The sequence below is a fragment of the Podarcis melisellensis genome (assembly GCF_964234715.1).
Source record: "Podarcis melisellensis genome assembly, chromosome: 13".
NCBI lineage: Eukaryota > Metazoa > Chordata > Lepidosauria > Squamata > Lacertidae > Podarcis > Podarcis melisellensis.
Genome location: NC_138545.1, coordinates 41,179,053 through 41,195,850, shown reverse-complemented (window position 1 = coordinate 41,195,850; position 16,798 = coordinate 41,179,053). Strand labels below are relative to the sequence as shown.

General features: G+C 47.4%; 1 protein-coding gene across 1 annotated transcript in view; it reads right to left on the bottom strand.

Moving 5' to 3' along the window:
• The window catches only part of C1QL1 (complement C1q like 1), a 48,178-nt gene extending 32,799 nt beyond the window's left edge, over nucleotides 1–15,379 (bottom strand). The window contains exon 1 of the mRNA XM_081884426.1: nucleotides 14,659–15,379. Coding sequence (XP_081740552.1) covers nucleotides 14,659–15,267 — 609 coding nt within the window. The 5' untranslated portion in view covers nucleotides 15,268–15,379. The remainder of the gene's footprint in view (nucleotides 1–14,658) is intronic.
• Between the last annotated feature and the right edge of the window lie 1,419 nt (nucleotides 15,380–16,798).

Sequence of the window (16,798 nt, the reverse complement as noted above, 5' to 3'; positions counted from 1 at the left end):
TCCAGCTCTGTAAGATTTCTGTAAGCTTCATCAAGGCCTGGAACACCGGGGGGAGAAAGTACAACAGAACATGCACAGAGTGTTTTCCTGTCACTGTTGTAGCCTCAGATCAATCTAGCATCTTTATATAGCTTCTGGTGAATGCTGAAGACACAGATCTTTACTCTGGCTTTTGACACTTGGGGTGTATTTTTGGTGGCACTGTGGGTTAAACCACAGAGCCAAGGGCTTGCCAATCAGAAGGTTGGTGGTTCGAATATCTGCAATGGGGTGAGCTCCCGTTCCTCGGTCCCTGCTCCTGCCAACCTAGCAGTTTGAAAGCACGTCAAAGTGCAAGTAGATAAATAGGTACCGCTCCGGCAGGAAGGTAAACACTTACCATGCAAAATCCCAAGTTTAGTTTCCCCAACCCCTGATGCCACCGCCCTCCAAAAGGTACCAAAATATACATGACAGTAAAGAACTCCAATAAGGGACGCGGGTGGTGCTGTGGGTTAAACCACAGAGCCTAGGACTTGCCGATCAGATGGTTGGCGGTGCAAATCCCCGTGACGGGGTGAGCTCCTGTTGCTCGGTCCCTGCTCCTGCCAACCTAGCAGTTCGAAAGCATGTCAAAGTGCAAGTAGATAAATAGGTACCGCTCCAGCAGGAAGGTAAACGGCATTTCCGTGCGCTGCTCTGGTTCGCCAGAAGCGGCTTAGTCATGCTGGCCACATGACCTAGAAGCTGTACACCGGCTCCCTCGGCCAATAAAGCGAGATGAGCGCCACAATCCCAGAGTCGTCTGTGACTCGACCTAATGGTCAGGAGTCCCTTTACCTTTACATCATTTTTAGCTGTTTTTAATACTGTGTTTTAATGTTTTAACCTGGCCTGGGCCTTTGGGTGAAGAACAGGCAAAGAAATGGCTCAGGACCACAATACCTCAAGGTCCACCTCTCTCCATATGTACCTACCTGGACCTTGAGATCATCTCATGAGTCCCTTCTTCTTGAGCCCCCTCCACAAGAGGTCCAGAGGGTGGCAACACGAGAACGGGGCCTTTTCTGCAGTGGCTCCCCATTTATGGAATGCTCTGCCCAGGGAAGCTTGCCTAGCACCTTCATTATACACCTTTAGCTAAAAATGTTCCTCTTCAACTAGGCTGACTGACATCTGGTACCCTTTTTTAAATGTGCTGTTGGAAGTGGGTTATGGGTTTGTTTTTGTTTCGATTATATATTTTGTGTTTCTTTCTCGTACTTTATTCCCCCCCCCAATTTTTTTTTATTGGTTTTCACACTTATCACATAAAAAAGATACAAAAGAAAAGAAAAACGTTACAATACATAAAAACGAAGAAAAACACATAAAAAAGAATTATTTCTTCCAAATCCTAATTTCATTACATTGATAACTGACTTCCTCGAATCCCCTCTAACTGAATTTCACTATCTCACCTGTTTAGCAGTTCTCCAAATTCGTATTTCTAATAATATTAACTTTTTTCTTTCTTGTACTTTAAAAGTTGTGAACCACCCTGAGATCTAAATACAGTGGACGCTCGGGTTGCGAACGTGATCCTTGCGGGAGGCATGTTCACAACCTGCAGCATTCGCAACCCCTCAGCACCGCATCTGCGCATGTACAGGTCACAATTTGGTGCTTCTGCACATGCGCAAAGCGCAATTTAGTGTTTCTGCGCATGCGTGAGCACCGAAACCCGGCAGTAACCTGTTCAGGTACTTTTGGGTTTGGCGTGGTACGCAACACGAAAACCCGCAACCTGAAGAATCATTAACCCGAGGTATGACTGTAATCATAATAATGATAGCAACGCCGACTGCCATCTCTGGAGTTACCAACTTTTTAAAAATCAGCCCCGTCTCTTGTGCAGCAAGCATCGGCAAATGGTCAGTGTTAAGTCAAACAGCTCTTGTTTATTCACAGGCCAGGACAGAACTGAACTGAAGCGTTCAGTCAGCCTGCTTATGTAGAGCTCCAGTACAACGTGACTGTAACAATTTTCTAAAACTATCCAATCACTGAACGTCACTTTCGACCCCTTATTTGCATAACTGTCTACAGTATCCCCCTGCTGGCCCAGGGTGAGAACTTCAGTACATAATGCCCAGCCTTAACTCTATGCCAGGTATGGAGAACCTTTGGCTATCCGTAGTTGGCTGAGCTACAACTCCCATCAGCTCTGGCCATGCTCTGTCCCAAACAGGGGCGCCGACTTATAAAAAATATTGGGGGGGGGCGGGGGCCCATACCGACTTATAAAAAATATTGGGGGGGCCCAAGACCTCCAAACCGCTGCTGCTGGGGGAACGAAAGGGGCGAGCCCCAGGCTGCCCCGACCTTAAGTGAACCTGTGAGGGCCCGCTCTTTGCGGCAGCCGATTGGCTGCCGCCGTGGGCAGTGAATATGCCAGCCCCGCGAGATTGTTGATGGATCGAGAGCCCGCAACCCCACCCCCTCTCTAGATCGGGAGTGGCTTTGTTTTAACTCATTACTGAATGTATTTTAAAAGGTAACTACCGTCAAACAAGGAAAATAAAAAATACCAACATAATTTTGTGATTTTACAAAGCATAACTAATAATTTTCTTAAATTATTGGGGGGGGGCAGAGCTCGGGCCCCCTCAGGCCCCATGGAGTCGGCGCCTATGGTCCCAAAGGTCCCCCACACCTGTTTTATGCCATGAAAAATGTCCCGTCTCAATTCAAGCAGATCAAAGTGGTTGCTAATAGCTCAGGAGCTGCCAAGGGACCTTTTTTAAAAAAACCTCTGATCTGTGGGTAATAACTATTCCACACTCATCAGGTTTCCACATTAGATAGTTTGGCTTTCTATCTAGGCAGCCGTCATTTTTCCTTGCTCTCTCGGCTTTCCAGGTTCATCAGCAGACTCCTTCTGATCTGTGCACTCTGCAACACGGTTAAAGCTCCTTTCTGTCCTGTTCCAAGTGACACGGCTCACACAACCAAGGGGAATGATACAAAATGCGCGAAAATGATTATTTCATCGGGGCGAAACATGACAGTATAATTGCTCTCGAATCAGCTACAGCCCAGATCAGTTTTGTAGTTTCTGTGTGTTTACTGGCTTCGGTGGATGAAATAATTAGACCCAATTGCTGCAATTGAGAAGCAATCTATATGGTCGGTGCGGCAAGGTAGGAATCACATAGGACAGCTTTCTCCTTTGGATTGCTTCATCCACAGAAAACTACCGTGACAGGTCTATCCTAGAGCTGTCCCTGAACACTTAGGGTTGTTGTTTTTCTATATGCAGGGAAGTGCGTTTATGTATGTGTTGTATTCAGACATCTGCAGAATGAACTAGTACAATCCCAAGAGGGCTGTATTTTCTTGGTGTTGAGATCTGACTATCTGAAGCATCTGCTCGCTTATGCAGAGAAGTTGGTCCAATAATAGTAAGAGATTTTGTTCTGTGGGTCCCAGGCAGCAAACCCCTTTATATGAAACCTACTTTTATGATGAACTGAGTTCTGATAACATTCTTATTGCCCTCCCGTAGATAGAGACGGCAATGGGCACTAAAACGTCTTTAAAAACACACACACAACCTATTCACTGCTTCTTTGCCATCAAAATACCTTTTGTTTCCAACAGCTTGAGCTTAAAACCAAAGGAATTATTGTATGGTGTCTTGGGGGTGGCAGGGTGGGACAACATGAGGCAGGGTTGCCAACTGATGGGGAGGAAATGCCTGGGCGTGATATCGCAGCATGGAGATCAGTACAGTATTATCACCTGCTGATTTCTAGACATATCTGCTGCTGCTGCTGCTGAAGATACACCTACAGAGACAAATTCAGAAGTTGGCAACCCTTAACAGAGGAGGCAAAGTCATCAGAGCTTAAGCCGTATCTAGGCTTTGTAAAATGTGAATGCTTGCTGAAATGTATAGATACTTTTTAGCCAAGGGAGCTAGTTAAATGGTTCAGGAAATGACCAGGAAATCCTAGGTTCAGTGCTATGATTGCCAACTGACCAAAAAGAATTAGTTTAGGGTGTTCTTATGCCTTTAACAGGATGCGGGTGGCACTGTGGATTAAACCACAGAGCCTAGGACTTGCCGATCAGAAGGTCGGTGGTTCGAATCCCCGCGACGGGGTGAGCTCCCGTTGCTCGGTCCCTGCTCCTGCCAACCTAGCAGTTTGAAAGCATGTCAAAGTGCAAGTAGATAAATAGGTACCGCTCCGGCAGGAAGGTAAAGTGTTTCTGTGCGCTGCTCTGGTTCACCAGAAGCGGCTTAGTCATGCCAGCCACATGACCTGGAAGCTGTACGCCGGCTCCCTCGACCAATAAAGTGAGATGAGAGCCCCAACCCCAGAGTCGGTCATGACTGGACCTAACAGTCAGGGGTCCCTTTACCTTTACCTTTATGCCTTTAACAGGAGTTTGGGTGGCAGCCAAAAGTTGGGTTTTTTATGTATATATAAAGCATGTCACCTGCCGCTGTCCAAGCCATGAGTTTCTGTTAGAGGCAGAGCCATAAACTAAACCAGTCATCATAATATCTTTGAGCCCCACCTCCCCAGATTATAAATGCTTGGCCTACCTTACTAGGCTGTTGTAAGCATTCCTGTGACGTCAGTAGTTTTAAGCACACCGAGCGACAACAGGAAGAAATGCTACATGGATAACTATTTATTTTGCACCCACAAGAACTCTCCTTCCTACTATTCCTAGCTAAGCATCTTGTTCACGAGGCTGTCGCTGAGAAGGGTTGCCAGCTTTTGAACCAGGTCCTGCACTTATGCTTTTTGAAAGCAGCTCGATCTGTTTGTATTAGCAGGTGACTATGCTACTATGTGGGTGGACGCGGGTGGCGCTGTGGGTAAAAGCCTCAGCGCCTAGGGCTTGCTGATCGAAAGGTCGGCGGTTCGAATCCCCGCGGCAGGGTGCGCTCCCGTTGCTTGGTCCCAGCGCCTGCCAACCTAGCAGTTCGAAAGCACCCTCGGGTGCAAGTAGATAAATAGGGACCGCTTTCTAGCGGGAAGGTAAACGGCGTTTCCGTGTGCAGCTCTGGCTCGCCAGAGCAGCGATGTCACGCTGGCCACGTGACCCGGAAGAGTCTCCGGACAGCGCTGGCCCCTGGCCTCTTGAGTGAGAAGGGCGCACAACCCCAGAGTCTGGCAAGACTGGCCCGTACGGGCAGGGGTACCTTTACCTTTATGCTACTATGCTAATTCTTGGTGCCGAAGAATTGATGCTTTTGAATGATGGTGCTGGAGGAGGCTCTTGAGAGTCCCATGGACTGCAAGAAGATCAAACCTATCCATTCTGAAGGAAATCAGCCCTGAGTGCTCACTGGAAGGGCAGATCCTGAAGCTGAGGCTCCGATACTTTGGCCACCTCATAAGAAGAGAAGACTCCCTGGAAAAGACCCTTGATGTTGGGAAAGATGGAGGGCACAAGGAGAAGGGGATGACAGAGGACGAGATGGCTGGACAGTGTTCTCGAAGCTACCAGCATGAGTTTGACCAAACTGTGGGAGGCAGTGGAAGACAGGAGTGCCTGGCGTGCTCTGGTCCATGGGGTCACAAAGAGTCGGACACGACTAAACGACTAAACAACAACATGCTGATCTCTGTACCAGCAAAAAGCCTAGGTTTCCGAGTTCTGCACATCAAGCAGCTTTTAAGGGTGCAAGAGTAAGCCAGACTGGGTCACTATTTCCAGTTAGTTGGCAACCCTGTTGCCAAGACCTTAAGGAGATGGAGGAGTGTCTCCTGCCCTTGTCTCCTGGAACGGTTCCTGTTTGCATCCCAAGCACCAGGGATCTGCTTGGGAAAATACACTGTCATCTGAGCAGTTAGCCGAAAGCTGTTTAGCTCTCCTGACCTAAGAAACCCCAGGCAGAGACCTGGGAGGCGGAAGGGAAGGTTTCTATAGCAAATGATTCTTCTGCCCTATAGGCAACGACTGCTGGGTTTTCCTTTTGTCTTCTGGGGTGCACAGCTGAGCCTTCCAAATGGAAATAGACGAGGGGGAAATTGAGAAGAGAGGGAGGAGAAAAATACATTTGCTGATTGGGAAGTTATTAAATATTTAAAGTCACAGAGCCCGCCGGCCTTTTAGACTTTCCATATCTACAAAATGACTCACATATATATATAGACAGAGAAAGAGATCCTTAGCTACCCTTCCCATCTCTCTCTAGTGCTTGACACTGAGAAAAAAAATCAGGTGTGACATTCAAGGTGTGACAGAGCATCCCCATTAAAAGTTGAGAATCTGTGCTTTAAAATCACATGCTGTTTTCTTTCCTTGACTATTTCTCTCTCTCTCTCTCTTTCCTCCAAGAGAAGGGGGTGGGTTTCGGTGACACTGTGCATTGTGGAGGGGAGTAAAAAAAGGTAATAAGAGCAGACTATTCTCAAAGAGCATCTTTTGCAACACAGCATCAACAGGTATTGCAGTATCTCCCAAGGTGAGGCTGATGATAAAACAGGTAGGAGGGTATGGAGAAAGACTTTGCCCCTTCTGTCCCCCCCCCCCGAAAGGAAAACTCCCCTTTCCTCATCTTTTTGTTCTTATTTCCCAGTTATATACCTGATTATGACCTTCACTCCTCCAATTCTGCCAACCTCAACCATCCAAGGTCTCTTCCCTCCCTAATTGACAGCATTATTATTATTATTATTATTATTATTATTATTATTATTATTATTATTCCGCCCTATACCCGCAAGTCTTGGGGCAGTTCATAAGTTAAAATCACAATATAAAAATGTAAAATACATAATAAAAATAAAAACAACAGCCCCATAATCCCCCTCTCTTTATGCTGTTTCCACCTTATGTCTGGAACGTCTAGACATGCCTTTGATTACTTTAAAGGGGCATTTGACATGGAGGATAAAGCTATCCATGGCTGCTAACTATGGTGACCATATACTATTATATAATGTATGGGGGACAAACAGCAGGGGTGGACTTTGGTCATATGGCACTCTGACAAAGGACAAAATTTAGGCAAATTTAGACTTTACAGAGAGCTGCCCACCTGTATGTTAGCTATTGTGTATTATTTCCCTTCAAAATATGGTAGGCCAGCCCTTCTGAGTATGTGGGAAGGGACTTTATGCTACAATTCCCAGAGCTTCCTGGGAGAAAGGATTGACTGTTGGGCCGGCCCTCCCATGAGGCGGACTGAATCAGCCGCCTTGGGCGGCGGAATCCCATGAGACATCAACCCCCCAACAGGGTTGCGCAACTGTGGCTTCTGGTGAGATCTCGTGAAATCTCTCCTGAAGCCACTGTCGCCTGACCCTGGTATTCTAAAGCATGGGTAGGCAAACTAAGGCCCAGGGGCGGGATCCGGCCCAATCGCCTTCTAAATCTGGCCCACCGACGGTCTGGGAATCACCATGTTTTTACATAAGTAGAATGTGTCCTTTTATTTAAAGTGCATCTCTGGGTTATTTGTGGGGCATAGGAATTCATTCATATTTTTTCCCCAGAATATAGTCTAGCCCCCCACAAGGTCTGAGGGACAGTGGACCGGCAACCTGCTGAAAAAGTTTGCTGACCCCTGGGAGTATTCATTCTCACACTGAGTAGTTCTCAGAGTGGCCTAACAGATCCCCGTAGGAAGTGAGACGTCAGTAACGCAAGAGCGCTTTGCTCACCTGTGATTCCCAGAATCCTCTGCTACACAGGAGCCTGCCCTCACTATCCCTGACCACTGAATACTTTGTTGGCTGGAGCTCATGGGAAATGTCTGACTACATCTAGGGGGCCACAGGTGCTCCCTCCAGATGTGGCACCACGGCTCCGTGGATGACACGCAGGGTTTGCTTGGAGGCTGAGGCAACGTCTAAAGGATTCCATAAACTTGAAAACCACTGCCTTATCTTACCTCCTGACTTCTACCTTAAGGTAAAGGTAAACCATTAGGTCCAGTTGCGGCCGACTCTGGGGTTGCGGCGCTCATCTCGCTTTATTGGCCGAGGGAGCCGGCGTACAGCTTCCGGGTCATGTGGCCAGCATGACTAAGCCGCTTCTGGCAAACCAGAGCAGTGCACAGAAACGCCGTTCACCTTCCCACCGGAGCGGTACCTATTTATCTACTTGCACTGGTATGCTTTCAAATTGCTAGGTTGGCAGGAGCAGGGACCGAGCAACGGGAGCTCACCCCGTCCCGGGGATTCGAACCGCCAACGTTCTGATCGGCAAGTCCTAGGCTCTGTGGTTTAACCCACAGCGCCACCTCTGCTTGAAATGCTACCTTTTCTGTGTACGCAAGGGGAATGAATAGGGAAATGAGCGAGTGCCACGCACAAAAAAGCCTTTGCACATCTTTTGTTGCTTACGTTCCTGGAGCATGCAATTCAATTGCCTCACTGTAGATGCTGGGATATGAGGTCTAAACCTCTGTTTATGGGGACCAAACCCAGCGAGAAGGCAACAAACCCTCATAAATCCTGGAAAATTCCTTGGGCCTTAAATTTGGGCACAAAAACCTGTTTTGAATGCTAGGGCTCAGAAGATGCAACACCATAGTGAGGAGAGTGCTCTGAGCATGTGAAGAGTGCATATTTTTCACCGCTTTCCCTAACACTCCTAGGACTGGAGATCATTTTCCCCACAGGCTTGAACCTCTGGCTCCTCTTACTTAGAAGCCATCGTTTGTGACTGAAGCAAAGTATATCAAGAACACCTCCGGCAAACAAACAAAAATTCAGGACAACACATCATGCACATGTATGGCTGTGTGCACACCATACATGTAAAGCACATGATGCCCCACAAAGAATATTGGGAACTACAGTTTCCACCGCCCCAGTGCTTAGCTTATTTTTGTTAGTTGTTATTTTGTTAATACTGATTATAAATGTCGTTATTGTGAATCATATAACACAGCTTTTTCTGTGATGTTTCGCTTACATTTCAGTTGCTGTTTCGTTAACAGGGTTTTAGGGATTGCAATTGTTTTGTTGATGATTTGCTAGTTATTTTATATCAGCTATGCTGTGTTGGTGATGTTCTATTACATGCTTTGCTACGTTCATGTCACTTAATGGTTGTAAGCTGCTTCGAGATTCCTCTGAGTGAAAAGCAGAACAGAAATACAAGGAATCAAATCTGAATCTCAGGTCATGGGTTTGAGCCCCACGTCAGGCAAAAGATTCCTGCATTGCAGGGGCGGGATTAGATGACCCCCGGGGTCCCTTCCAACTCTACAATTCTACAAAATCCACTCGAATCACCCTTCGCAAACTACAGTTCCCAAGATTCTTCAAAGAAAGCCAAATGCGTTAAATATGGCGCATACACAGCCTTCGTATTTAAGGCACCCCAAGGCTCTTTGCTGCTTTGTGCTGCAACATAGCAACGCACCTGCCCTTCTGGAAACAGATCAGCAATGGATAGTTAAAGGGCCCCTTGAAACGAGACAGAACATCTCAGAGAAGACCCTAGCGGAAAAACTCTTAAAAGTCTGCATGGCTGCCTTTTAACAAGGCCCCACTGGGCAGGGAGCAGCCAAGATGGAGCCTTCTCTTCTCCCTGCCTTGTCACCTTGACGTAAGAAGGATACACAGTGGTACCTCAGGTTAATAACTTAATTCGTTCTGGAGGTCCATTCTTAACCTGAAACTGTTCTTAACCTGAGGTACCACTTTAGCTAATGGGGCCTCCCTTTGCTGCCGCGTGATTTCTGTTCTCATCCTGAAGCAAAGTTCTTAACCCGAGGTACTATTTCTGGGTTAGCGGAGTCTGTAACCTGAAGCGTCTGTAAACCGAGGTACCACTGTATTGAATAGCACTGTGTGGAGAACCATGACGTCCGGGGATTGGGCTAAATAAAAATAATAATAGTAATAGTAATAGTAATAGCAATAATAATTTATTTATACCCCACCCATTTGGCTGGGCTACCCCAGCCACTCTGGGCAGCTTCCAACAAAATATTAAAATACTGTAATATATCAAACATAACTCTAGGGATCCCTTTACAATTCTATTATTCTATTCAGCGGCCTGAAAGGGAGCTAGCCACACCCATCTGGTACTGCCATCGGGTTGCCAGTGGCTACAAGCCTCCCACAAGTCTTAGGACGGCCTGGGACAGCTCCTTCAATAGATAGAGCATGAGGTTTGGTCATCTCAGGGCTGTGGGTTAAAAAGATCATTGAACTGCAGGCAGTTGAACTGGATGACCCTCAGAGTGGTTCCTTCCAACTATGCGATTCATGGCCACCTGTATTCATGAAATTCATATCCAAGGTTGAGAAGGGTAGAGCTTCTAAATCTCAGCCTTGACACCTTTTGCTTTGGACCTGCAGAAACTTTTCACAGGATCTGGACCTGTCTAGGCATGGGAGCAGCCGGATGACAGCATAAGAAGGCCTGGAAGTCAAATCTCCTATTTCAATGCAGACGCCCGAGTCCACCAGCAGGGCCAGAGGGACAATAGTCCTCTCCTGCGCTTGTTCCCCAGCAATTGGTATTTACAGGTATTTAGGTTCCAGGTTCAATTCCTGACATCTCCTGGTAACATCTGGAAAGACACTGCCAATCAGTGCGGCCCTTACTGAGCTTGGTGGACCAATGATTTAATTCTGTGTAAGGCACCCTTTTAATGAGGGTGAAAGAGGAGAGTGCAAAATATGGTTTGAAGCTCGACAGCAAAAAAACGAAGATCATGGCCACTGGTCCCATCACCTCCTGGCAAATAGAAGGGGAAGAAATGGAGGCAGTGAGAGATTTTACTTTCTTGGGCTCCATGATCACTGCAGATGGTGACAGTAGCCATGAAATTAAAAGACGCCTGCTCCTTGGGAGAAAAGCAATAACAAATCTAGACAGCATCTTAAAAAGTAGAGACATCACCTTGCCAACAAAGGTTCGTATAGTTAAAGCTATGGTTTTCCCAGTAGTAATGTATGCAAGTGAGAGCTGGACCATAAAGAAGGCTGATCGCCGAAGAATTGATGCTTTAGAATTATGGTGCTGGAGGAGACTCTTGAGAGTCCCATGGACTGCAAGAAGATCAAACCTCTCCATTCTGAAGGAAATCAGCCCTGAGTGCTCACTGGAAGGACAGATCGTGAAGCTGAGGCTCCAATACTTTGGCCACCTCATGAGAAGAGAAGGCTCCCTGGAAAAGACCCTGATGTTGGGAAAGATGGAGGGCACAAGGAGAAGGGGACGACAGAGGACGAGATGGTTGGGCAGTGTTCTCGAAGCTACCAGCATGAGTTTGACCAAACTGCGGGAGGCAGTGGAAGACAGGAGTGCCTGGCGTGCTCTGGTCCATGGGGTCATGAAGAGTCGGACACGACTAAACAACTAAACAACAACAAAGGCAGCCGTCTTTATGTTCCTACGACAACAGCCTCTCCCATTTGTGTGACACTGTGTGTGTGTTTGGGTTGTGATTACTCAGCAGCATGAGAACTGCACTTGACACATGTTCAGAGGCACTGTATCGTTCGCTTAGTCCAGGGCTGAGCATTGACGTTATTGAAGGTTCGAGATCCGAGACTGGGCAAGGTGTCTTTCTTTCCTAGTGCGTGCCTTAATATAAAACGTCGCTGTGTGTATATAGTTAAGTTTGGTTCTACATACATACTCCTCTTGTGGGAGAGGAAAGAACTCGCAAACCATTTTGGGCAATTTGGCACATTTGTCTAAGTGGAATACCAGCATCATTTTGGGAGGCCAAAGCAGAAAGTATTATGCACTGACTGAATATTAGACCCCTGCCCTTTCTGAATATCACACCTTGTGTGTTTTAACTCTGATTTTATTTTTTTCTGGAAACTATCAAATTTTCAAGCTGTATATATAAGACTATCGCTAACATCTGGCTGAAGAAACTCCTCCTGATCTGTCCCCCCTGTGGAAACTTGAAAAGACGAATAAATAGCAGCAAAGTTATTTATCCAAATATGGATAAATATATTTTTGTGTGCCGCACATAGCTGCCTTAAAAGCAGCTGCTACTTATCCCTATTTTATTCTTATTTATCCAAATAAATAAATATGGACAAATAAGAAATAGGGATAAGTAGCAGCTGCTTTTAAGGCAGCTATGCGTGGCACACACAAATATATACTCAAGATCGTATTACAGATTAGTTACCCTTCGTAGCTCACAATCAAGATGGCAAAAGGGGAATTTTCCCCACCTTTTCAATGCATACCTATGGGCAAAGTGGCGTCTCAAACTCCAACTCCAACTAGCAATTGTGAGCACACAACTAAGGTCTGTGGCCCTTTCTTCTGGATTAATTTGGGGGTTTTTAAATTTTATTTTCTGAGTACGAAGGTGGGCTTTTGCGTATGTGTTGGCATCCCTGTTTTTTTGTTTTGTTTTTTTGTTAAGCACTGCCGAGTGATTACTGAGGGGAAGAGGCATATGAACAAAAAGAGACAGAGATGGATCTGTAACTGGATGCAACATGAAAAGCAGTTTCTGCGGAGGCCGGGCTTAATTATGAAATTCAATTAGAAAGCGTCAAGAATCGTTCCCTGCTCTCCCTCTGGCAGGATTAACTAGTGCTATCACAAAAGGGATGGTTTGATTAAGAAGGAGCTGATGAGGGAGGCGGGGGTGGGGTGGGGCCAGCCCAATCTGCATTTTACTTTCCATCATCTTAAGTCAAAGTTAAGTGTATGCATATATTAAAAAAAATAAAATAATAATAATCTGCACAGCCCAGACTCCCTTCAAAATATCCTAGGAAGTAGGGGAAGACTTCCAAATATCCCCAAAGGATTCTCTCTCTTTAAAATAAAATTAATCACAAGGGACACATATCAACGGATTCCTGAGCTTTATGTCCCAAGCTACATTCATCTTCCTCTTTTAAAATTAAAGAGACATACGTATCAAATATTAAGAACGAAATGCAGTGAGTTCCCAGGGTCAGTAAGGGAGGAAATTCTTTCTAAGGGATTTCTTCTTTGCTCAGTGAAATTGACTGAAGCTGCAACCCAAGGGTGGGGGATAGTGTCTCTTTGATCTCTGTGGGATTTCTGCCTTGAGTAGGAATGCACAGGATCCCGCTATGATCCAGTGCACACTTGCCTGGGAGTTAAGATCCGGGTGAGCCTTACTTCTGAGTAAGCATCAGTTCTGCCTCCCAGGAAGCTTGAGGAAGAGCCGGGGTCCTATAGGAGAGTTGAAGGGTTCTTGACCATGACCTCTTTCTTTTCCTTTTCCTCTCCTCCCATCCCTCTTATTTGCAGATTATTGGGGGGGGGGGAATGTAAGAGGAATCTTCCTTAAAGGAAGAATTTCCAGAGGGCAGGAGTCTTTAGTCTGTCTCAGCACAGCCAAGGACAGTCTTGTGGCAGCTGAAAGACTTAAATTATACAGTGGCATAAGATTCCCCGATCTAGAGTTTGCAGACTTTTCAGGTGAGTTTTTTTTGGGGGGGGGGACGACGACATAAGGAAGGAAACCGAGCCACAAACTGCTGCTTAAATATTGAAGGATGAAAATTATCTACATCTGTGTGTTAGAGGTTGGGGTGGGGTGGGAGTGGCAAGATGCTCTGGGGTACCATTCTTCCCTTAGAAGAGGAGCTGGGAAGCATTTGGAGAGGGTGGGTAAGGATGTGTATCATGGACCACCCCTCCTTAACTTAATCGGAGTGCGGTGGCATTTTTGAAAATGCACCCCCTCCCCACCATGAAAGTGCAGTTATCTCAGACGGTCTGTAAGCCTATATGAAACATCCCCTCCACAGCTGGGGTTGCTAGTGAACAAATAACACAATCCTATGCATTTACTCAAGAGTACGTCACATGAGACTCTTAATATCAGGGTCATGGGTTCGAGTCCTGCATTGCAGGGAGTTGAACTAGGTGACCCTCAGGGTCCCTGCCACCACACTGCAGGTCTATGATTCTATAACTCCCATATGTGTGTGTGTGTATAGATAACTAGATATTAGACTTCTACAAAACATTGAAATGGATATGGACAACACACTATTCCAAACTCTGGGAAAAGTGGACTGCTCCTTTCCTCATCACATATGCACACCTGGATAAGTTAAGGGTACCTTGCAGGTTTCCTAGCATACAAATGGTTATCTTAGCAAGTAAAGGGCAAACGAAAAGAACCATTTAAAAAATAAAATAAAATAAGTGTAACTGAATTAGCTTTTTGGTCTAGAAGCACTCGGCTCTTTATTGAAACACTTCCATGTCCCTGATTATTTATATTATCTGATCAGCTGAAAACCTGAAGAATGACGGAATCGAGTTACAAGAAAGAAGATTCAGACTTAGCACCGGGAAGAACTTTCTGACACCGTTCAACAGTGCGCCAGACTCCCAACAACGGGTGAACCCTCCTTTTCTTGGAGGTTTAATGGATGATATAGTTGGCATCCCTGCATTGTAGCGGGTTGGGCAGGATGACCCAACTCTACAATCCTAGCATTAAGTTTTGGGAAGGGGATCGAAAGATTCTGAGCCATCTTCCGACGCAGAACTGAGCCACAGTTAGTGCTGATATTTTGGGGGCTTTTGAGTAGACAGTCCAATTTCATTTCTACAAGCATAATCTGCGGAGGGGCGTCTTCTTGCCCTAAAACACTGCGTAATGTGGGGAGCGCATGATTCTTCCCTCCACCCCCATCAGGACCCCGAAGAGAGACCCCCAGCCCTCTTCCCTACCTGTCCGTTCTTGCACAGGTCCGCCCACATGCTGGTGCCGTCGCCTCCGCGCATCAGGACGTGGTAGGTGAAGAAATAGGTGCCGGGGATGTTGCACGTGAACTTGCCCGTGGTGGCCTCGTAGTTGTTGCCCAGGTTGGTCACCACGTCGTCGAATTTAAGGATCTCGTAGCCCTCGTGCGGGTTCTTGAGGCCTGCGTAAAAAGCCACGCGGGGCACCGTGGTGTAGGTGGCCGTGCTGATGGCCCCGTTGCCCAGGCCCGGCCCGGGCAAGCCAGGGGGGCCCGGTTTCCCGGGGTCCCCTTTCTCCCCCGGGGGCCCCATGGCCCCCGGTGGGCCCGGTTCTCCCGGAGGCCCCGGCGGCCCGGGTTTCCCCGGCCTCCCGGGCTTGCCTTGTGGCCCTTGCACCAGCGTGGAGGGCGCGGGGAGCCCGGCGTGGCCGCTGCTGGCGAGGGTCTCTCCCGCCTCGGTCCGGATGGCGCTGGCGCTGGTGGTCTTGGCCAGGTAGGGGTCGCAGACCATGCGGCACGTGCCCAGCATCTCGTAGTGCCCGTCGATGCCCACCGAATTGACCAGCACCGGGATGAGGACCACCAAGATCAGGATCATCACCACCCCGATGGCCGCGGCCACCAAAGTTTTGCGCCCGAGGCTCAGCCGCTGCAGGGGCTGGACGCGCTGCCTCCCCGGGGTAGAAATGGTGACGGGTGGGCCGGGCGACCTGGCGAGGAGAAATAAAGGGTGGTAATTTGGGGGAACCGAAACAAAACAACCACAGACGAGGTGGAAGGAGGGGCGAGGAAGCAGCAGAAGAAGAAGAGGCCAGAAGAAGAAGAAACTTGAAAAGAAACCGAGGATCCCCCTTTAGGTGGAGATGAGAAAAGAGGAGCGCGCGAGTGCGCGTAAAAAACCGAGGCAGTCCTTGTTCGCGGTCTTCTTAAATATCACCCTTAAGACGGGATGCTCTGGGGTGGCCTTTTTATGCTCCACATGGAAAAGGGTTTTTCTTCTTTTCGGGGGAAGAGGAAAAAGAGAGAGAGAAAGAAAGAAAAACCCCGAGAGGGAAGAAAACAGCAGAACAGAAAGGAGAGGGAAAAAAGAGAGAGATGTCTTTTTTTTTCCAGCTCCTCTCTCTCTCTGCTCAGTACATCTTAGTAAGATGCTATCATTGATTTGTCTCTCTCTCTCTCTTCTCTCCCCGCTTCCCTCCCCTCCTCACTCCATCCTCCTCCACCCTCTTGGAGGGGGGAGGAGAGAGAGAAAGGGAACGCGAGATGATAGGGCTGAAAGGGAGACGCAAGAGGCATTTGGGGGAAGAGTTTGCGCCCCACCCCACATCCTCCCCACCTTTAAGGCCGAGGAAGGGACGCTGGAGCGGGGAAAGTTGGGACAGGAGTCCCTGGGCAGGAGGTCGCCTCCCTTCTTGTTGTTATATTTGATTCTGGTGGTTGCTATGTTCAGCACCCACTTGAACTCGAGGGGAGTGTATCTCCAGGGGCTAGAGGGACTTTGGTGATGTTGCTTCGTCAGCAGCTGTTGCCTGGAGAGAGACGCACCAAAATAAGGAGGGAGAGCCCAAAGTATTGACGCGAATGGGATATCTTGCGAGCCTTTCCAGTGTTTGGACATTTTTTTAAGACCCGCAAGGTTGGGATGGGGGTGTTGGTTGGTGGGAAGAGCCTTTCCCGATCCCAAATTTCAGGGAAGGTCACCTTCGTCAAGGAAGGAGTAGTTAGGTTGAGTTCTTGCGCAAAAGCTGCGGCTGGATCCAAGCGAGGGTAACCTTCACAAGCCCACAGACGATATTCCGAAGGTTTGCTTATCAGAGCGCCTCAAAATGTTTGTGTATGAATACGTGTGGATTCACGATACACACACATCATTGCCCCGAGGAAAAAAGTTAAACCCTACTGCATACACACAATACCTTTAAAGCACACTTAAATCACATACTTGCCCAAGAATCCTGGAAACTGTCGTTTACCTCTCAGAGCTACAGTTCCCAGCACCCTTAACAAACTAGAGTTCCCACAGCAGAATGTACTTTGAATATATGGTGCGTACACAGCCTCACATGCACACATTTTTCAAAGGATTTTTCAAATTTTTTTTACCGTGCTCAAGGCAGCCTGGACACCCC